The sequence below is a fragment of the Cynara cardunculus genome, unplaced genomic scaffold (genome assembly GCF_001531365.2).
Source record: "Cynara cardunculus var. scolymus isolate 2C unplaced genomic scaffold, CcrdV1 Un_Scaffold_6519, whole genome shotgun sequence".
Taxonomy (NCBI): Eukaryota; Viridiplantae; Streptophyta; class Magnoliopsida; order Asterales; family Asteraceae; genus Cynara; species Cynara cardunculus.
In genome coordinates, this window is record NW_020203012.1 from 17,501 (window position 1) to 24,871 (window position 7,371).

The 7,371-nt window shown below is 34.2% G+C and overlaps 2 protein-coding genes across 2 annotated transcripts; both read left to right on the forward strand.

Moving 5' to 3' along the window:
* Positions 1-828: 828 nt before the first annotated feature.
* LOC112504688 (glutamate receptor 2.8-like) lies at positions 829-5,874 on the forward strand. The gene is made up of 4 exons (XM_025108634.1): positions 829-1,072; positions 4,908-5,173; positions 5,604-5,784; positions 5,837-5,874. Exons 1-4 carry the CDS (start codon positions 829-831, stop codon positions 5,872-5,874), a joined length of 729 nt encoding a protein of 242 aa, XP_024964402.1.
* LOC112504689 (glutamate receptor 3.1-like) lies at positions 5,794-7,358 on the forward strand. The gene is made up of 3 exons (XM_025108635.1): positions 5,794-5,919; positions 6,015-6,391; positions 6,979-7,358. The coding sequence occupies exons 1-3, from the start codon at positions 5,877-5,879 to the stop codon at positions 7,258-7,260; spliced, it is 702 nt and encodes a 233-aa protein (XP_024964403.1). The 5' UTR covers positions 5,794-5,876; the 3' UTR covers positions 7,261-7,358.
* Positions 7,359-7,371: the final 13 nt, after the last annotated feature.

Below are 7,371 nucleotides of genomic sequence, written 5' to 3' on the forward strand. Positions count from 1 at the left end.
AAATGAGCTAACTTGTTCCTTTCACTTCGAAATCCCAGAAAAACTCTGCTAATTAACTGAGCCTTGCTCATATTTGATTGATAATTTCATGATTATTTTTACTTGAGTTACCAGGACGTCAAGAATTTGTCCATCTTGTATGGATAAAATTGTCTTTGTGGATTACTCTGTCTTTGTAGCTTGGAAAGATTTTTGTTTGGAAGGGTGTTTTCATAGATGCAATGAACTTGTTTTTCAATTAGGAGAAGGTTTGTGAGGCAAATAATAGAATGAAAACAAAGATTACCACGTTGATTCTGCGAATACCCGTGGATAAGCTCCCCTTAGAAGCTTAATGAATAAGCTAGTTTCTATATCCTCAATTAAACCACTACCAAATGGTCATATATAACTGTCTTCGTAAGTTGTGCGTTCCATTAAGCTCATACAATCATTGTCGGAAAAAAAACATATCAAGGGGACAAGCTTTTAACACCAACCCATACGTTAATGCACCTGTGGTAACATAAAACATATTGATTTTCAAAATTCAAAGTCAACAATCAGTCTATTTCTTCAACATTTGAACTGGCCGATGCCTTCTTGCTGAAATGAGATGGCTTGTAAGAAGAGAAAAAAGTTAGATAAATCAAAAGAAATAAGGATATAAATTATTAATAACAAGTACGGAATCTTCTTGGAAAGAGCCATGTATCGACAAATCACTCTTTCTTCTCTCTAAACTTGTATTGATTCTATATTTCAAGAACAAGTCAACAAAATTTTCAAGCAACCACCCAGTCTCTATATAAACTAACAGATGATTCTGCCTGATGCAGATAGGCAATAATGGAGCACCAAAACCACATTGTTTCCTTGGTGTTCTTGGTTGCCATGCTCTGTGTTTGTTTCATGGTTGATTTTGTGCAAGCGTCTATTTTAGTAACAKCRGAAAAAGGTKTAACTGAGGAAAAGTATACCAAACTACGCTCTACGAAAACCATGACGAGTACGGCCATCAAAGATGCATCCAGTCGAAAGAGAAGATCTATCCAGGAGCAAGGTGATACTGGGCAGGTTGATGTATGTGCAGGTATGTTGTTATGATTCTGCAAATATTACTGTGATAAAAGAAGTTTTCAAAATTATTGGGCAACACCACATAGCTTAAGTTTAAACAACATTTCTCTTGGATATAATTAAGTCAGATGGATCAACAAGTCTATAAATAGATTGATGGGATCGATGATATATACAGAAACGGACCCAGAATTTTTTTTAAATGGTGGCACCATTTTGACCATTAAAAAATATAGGGAAAATTTTTCAAAGGGTGCCACCGTTTGACTATAAGAAACAAATATACAAATTTTTTTTAAACGGTGATACCATTTGACTAAGAAAATGACACTAACAGGATTCGAAATGCATACGGGACACACATACGGGACACACAACAAACTTGTTCTCATTGTAGTTTCAAAATGCATACGGGACACACAATAAATTAATACGGTTGCACCGTTCACGAAACCTAATTTTTTACCCTTCGACAAATAAATAATACGGTGAGACGTGCCACCTATACCACATAGTTGGGGCCGTCCATGGATACATATAGCTAGTGTGATGCCTAGTGGAGATGCCAAACTAGATTTTGGTTGTTAATTAATTCCTATGAGAAATGACTCTAATGAAGGTATATCTCTGAAACGTGAATGTGAAGTGTTGCATATAGTTTTAGTTTAATAATTCCTTATTACCCATTTTTTGGAATTCTATAAATTTGTGTAGCCCCGTTGACTTCCTACGAGATGTAAAAAGGGTCATCGATATGTATGCAAAAATCTTTAATGTATTGTTTTTATCATTTGAAATAACGTCAAATTCAAGAAATAATAATAATTCTACCATTTTTCGTGGTATTTGTAGACGTAAAATCAATCAATAATTATTTTTAAATTAATATCATCTACCATATCATTTTTACATAACATTTTTACCTTTAATATATAGATTGACAATATCATTTAGGGTCACAATTAATGTTGACTACTCAAAGTAACACTCTATGTAAATCATATAAATCAGTTGGTCTCCATCTCATCTCATGTTAATGTTTTTCATCATCATTTAAAATTTTTAGGGTTAAAACAAACTTTTTCGAAACTAACCACAAGGGTGGTGTCTGATTGGTTTGAGTTTGGCTCCAAAGGTCAAAAGTACCAGGAGGTCTCAGATTCAAATCCAAGGAGGAAATAAAATCTCCTTGTGGCCATGGAGGTTCAAATGCGGTGACTCCAGGCTACCTGCAAAGCAGGTGGTCGTCCTGGGTTAGTCGACTCGCATAGCGGGTTGAATATCCAGGTTAATAAAAAAAAAACTTTTTCGGAACCATCAATCTTAGAATCAAAAGCCTATGTTGGTTATAGAATGAGATCTTATTCTTATTTAAAGATAAAAGAGCACTTAAGATTCATGCACTCAATAGAAGAAAATAACGAGTTAATAATGTATGAAAAGATGACTAGTTTTGAAATCCTAAATATAGATATATGTTGGATTGTCTCATATGATTGACAATCATTTTCAAAAGGTAGGAGTTTTTCTTGATTAATAACAAGAAATCTATAATATTCTAATACGAAAACAGAATTAATGCGGATACAATAATAAGAAAGGAGTCAAACGGGAGATGAATGGTGTAGAAAATATATCAAGGTTTTCAAGGTAAACAGTTTTAGAATTTTAATACAGAATAAAAAAACTTAGAGAAATAATAAGCAATACTATAAAACGAATGACTAATTAATTATTTTACATATTTTCTTATCTAATATAATTAATTAATATAAGTATGAGCCTATTAGTATAATACTAAGGAGTTGTTTGTTTACCTCTTAATAGTTCCATTAAGAGGCAACCTCTAAATCTTTAAGAGGTGAATCTTGTTTGGCAAAAAAAAGTCTACCTCTTAATGGTTCTAAAATCTTCTGAATGATTTTGTATTCTGGATCTCCCTTAACTATTAACAGCCCTAATTTCATTGTGCACAATTATCAAACAATTATATTTCATTTTGCACCATATCATGAAAGCCTTTTAATCATTCTGACTACTTTTAATCATTTTGCACCAAACCATTCAGCAATTGCCAAACAACTCCTAAATTCTTTTTTGAGTCTTGTTAAATACTAAAAAAATTGTCTCTTTTATTTACTAATTTTTTTAATTACTGTTATAACTAAAAAGAAATTGAGGTCCCTATTTGTTGTGGGCCCTGGGTGTGCTCGACCCGCCCTTCCCCCGGACCGCCTTGCTTGTGTTAACTTAAACAGGCATATAAACTTTGTTTTAACCAAAAACGTATGAGCGACATGATAAGCTGGATTCGAGCCTAGTTATGCCCTCCACTTCATTTGTTCCCGTGTAAAAATGGATAAAACGACTGTTTTACTCCCGGTACGTCTCATATAATTTTTAAAATTTCTTTAATGTCTCATTTATCAATCGAATATGAAGTCACCTTCGTCATCACATATTTATCTTCTTCCCCATAATCCTAATCTTCAACTCAATCTTGAAAGGAACAATAGTACTTTCGAAACCATAAATCTTGTGAAGCCAAAATCAAGTTCCTTATTTTGAACCAAACTAAATAGTTGATTGTGAACCAATGCCAATCTCTTTCGAAATAGGCTCGCAAATCGCAATCTCGCAGTCACTTTTGAAACAGCCTCATGCTTGGATGTTTACTCAAGGTCTTGAAACCAACACTTTTTTTGGGTTCTAATCTTGTAAGTGCCGATGCTTCTTTTGGTTTATCGACTGAATCTATATTGGCCGACTTATAGTAGAATCATTAACCACAAACTCTTCCTTTAATATGGAATTCAATGGTATACATGTTTCAGCATTTACATCAAGTAGATCTGAAAAGTTGTGCTGGAATTTGGAAAATCAATTGATGTTTGATGTTCTGAGAGTTTGGATTAAATTCTAACCACTTCGTGCATGCATTCCACTTTGAAAGGGTTTTATTCGATATCTAGAGATCGACACGGAAGAGGCATCTAAGGTGTTTGGTGAATGATTAATCTTGTTAGGTTTTCTTTTTCTAATTTATTTCAGCTTCGGTTTGTGTTTCAAGATGAAGAAGAAAATGACAGATGAAAGGGATGAAGCAAAGAGGAGTATGTTAGTCTTGAGAACAAACAGATGATGGAGGAGCTGAAGATCGTGTCCTCGAGAGTTATATAAAAATCATAAATGTCTTAAAACTCGGGAGTTCGTCAAAAGCGACTTCTTGGAGAACATAAACAATGATAAGTTATGAACAATATTGTAAACCAGTTAAGCACCTTTATTGTAGGCTTATTTGTTATAATTAAGCACTTTTTATCATTTGTGAAGTTTAGAGGTCAACCCAAAATTAATAGGCACAAAACACCAATTTTAGTAATTAATGTTACCATTTGCTAAAATCTTCATTTTTTTTCAAATTCAGTTCCTGTAATTTATTTGTGATTCACATCAGCCAAAATATTAAAATACCAAAATCAAAATAAGGTATCTCTTATTTAAAAATGTTTATGCCTCCTTTGCATACATACATAACAGATTAAATAAAGATTCTTAATTGACCATGAATATATACCAAGTCAACTTCAATGGTCGCGTCTCTATCACGTGTTGAAGTCCCATTAGAATATATATATATCCAGTAACCATCATCAACCTCCACAGCAAGTCAACATATGAAGCCAAATAAGTGGATGTCATGACTGATGTAACAAACTTACTGATGTGATTCCAACATAATAGTATAACTAATACTTGTTTAGACAGTCATAACTTCTATTTCTATTTCACAAATAATACTGATTTTGGACAGTTTTGGTGTGTGATTTGCTGTTATATCTATAAAGACATCATAGGGCCARAATGGAAGATTAAGAAGCAAGGAAAAGGTCCATGCCCAACATTAGTTGTGTGGGTGCCAAAGAAAACCGGCTTCACCGAGTTTGTTAAAGTCAACRAACAATTAAAAGTGGAAGGTGGATTCTCCGTAGCCGTATTCTGTCATGCATTACAATTATTACCTTTCAACATCAAGCCTATCTTCAAAACTTTCATCAATGATAAAGGGGAAAGTGGCACCTATGATCAACTTCTACACCACATTGAGGGCAAGGTATACTATTGTGTGTGTGTATATATATATATATATATGCGTGTCTGTTTGTGTAGTCGATTCATATCTTATTGTGTGATTAAAATAAAACAGGACCATGTGGAAGATATAAAACACCAATTAACTAGATGCCAACCTCTATTCATTTGAAAACACATCTAGTATATTAATGCCTCCATGGAAGGACCAAGAAACAAGAAATTGACAGTTGATAGAGGATGGATAGCGATGAATAATGAAGCTTAGAGAACATTGGAAACTTAACATGGATCTTGATTAAGTAGAGATATGGTATATACTTTTTGGAGTTTGGACGGGCTTGCTGATCAAGTGTTAGGACTTATGCTAGTACAACCTAAAGGCCTTAGTGTGAGTTACGAGCTTGTGTATTCCTATAAGSTCGAATATTTCATAATTCTCTRTATTGCAGACTTGTMACGCTGTGGCAGGAGATGTTACCGTGCGTGGTGCTCGAGCTCAGTACGTTGATTTTACGATCCCCTATCTGAGCTCTGAAGTTTATATGCTTGTGCATGCTACACATGAATGGAACCAAACCCTGTGGACTTTTGTAAGACCYTTTACCAAGAGATTATGGATCACACTACTTGGTGCGTGTATTTTTATTGGACTTGCARTTGCAATTCTGGAATACCGTGTTAGCAACCCAAAATTCACATCCCCATTCTATCAGAAACTAATAATGGTCATCTGGTTTCCGATTTCGACATTCTTTTTCCATGAAGGTACTTATTTTGATATATAGAAAATTTTAATACCTCTAATAATTACTCCCATTGTTCCATATTTCTTCATTATTTTCTATTTCATTTTTGTGCAGGAAAGATACTTAATAGGTGCTCCAAAATTGTGCTTGTTATTTGGCTAAGTATGATTTTCATAGTAGTTCAGATTTTCACAGCAACTTTATCTTCATGGTTGACACTAGATCAGCTACGTCCCAGATTGCCCTCGAGTTTCGAAAATGTTGGATATCAAGATGGTTCCTTTTTAAAAGATCTTATAGCGCAAAAATCCAATTATTCTGGGAGGAATATAGTGCCCCTAAAAGGCGTTGAAGAATTTAAAAATGCTTTGTCCAATGGCAGTGTAAATGCCATCTATGATGAACTTCCTTACATCCAACTCTTTCTTGCTAAGTATGGCTCTGATTACATGAAGTTTGGACCAATAAACCAAGAATCTGGAATTGCATTTGTGAGTCTCTCTTCTCCTTAACTCTCTTGTATTAGTTCAATCCTTTACGGTTCCTTGATTTAGCCAATGTGGAATCCAAACTACTTACTGAAAAATCAACCCTTAACAATTGAACCCTAATATTCTTGACCTGAAATCATGAATAAACAGATAGACAAAAAGAACTAAACAATTGAACAGAAAACCCTAGGCAAAACCCTCAAGCTATCAGAGGTGGATCCAGAAAATTCCAAGAGGGGACACAAAATAATTAGCATAATGTAAAAATAAAGCAAAAATTGTTTATGAAAATTATGGTTTTATTAAAAATGACATAGAAGTGGTCTTTTGTCTTTTCTTATCTTTCTGTTGTTACCTAAAAAATAAAAGAAGAGCCAAAAAAATTTAAACTTGCAACCTCTAATACGAGTGCATTATACCACATGCATCGACACTTTCGAACAATCTCATTTTGTTAACTTAGGGGAACACAAAACAATTGAACCGCGCCAGCGTTCTGTGACATGGGGTCCATTATGTGCTTCTAAGTTCATGTTGTAGTATTATATTACAATCAATTACCTAACTCCATGTGTTTAATATCTCAGGCATTCCCTCGTGGATCTCCTTTATTACAGAACTTTTCTAGGGCAGTCATAAATGTCACAGAAAGTGAACTTATGATGGAAATGAAGACAAAATATCTTGGGTTCTCTACTCTTGATAAATCACAACAAAATCAAGCCCTTCCACAAAGTCTTGATGTTCAGAGCTTTATTGGATTGTTCATATTCATGGGGAGTGTGACTATAGTTGCAGTTATCTGGTCAGAAATCTCCCTTAGGAGGAGAAACAACAAAATCCTTCCCCTGACATCAACAGATAATTAAATGCATCTCCGACATACTACGAATTGCTTTGGGAAACCGATTAAAAGGAATCAGAATCCAAACTGCAGGCATGTACTGCAAACCCAAATAGGAAGTTTGATCTTCTGAAAC

Bases quoted from the DNA above. Each gene is read 5' to 3' on its own strand.
- LOC112504689 (XM_025108635.1), top strand. From the start codon at position 5,877: ATGGTCATCTGGTTTCCGATTTCGACATTCTTTTTCCATGAAG. The intron at 5,920-6,014 runs GTACTTATTTTG...ATTTTTGTGCAG, and splicing joins GACATTCTTTTTCCATGAAG to GAAAGATACTTAATAGGTGC. The intron at 6,392-6,978 runs GTGAGTCTCTCT...TTAATATCTCAG, and splicing joins AAGAATCTGGAATTGCATTT to GCATTCCCTCGTGGATCTCC.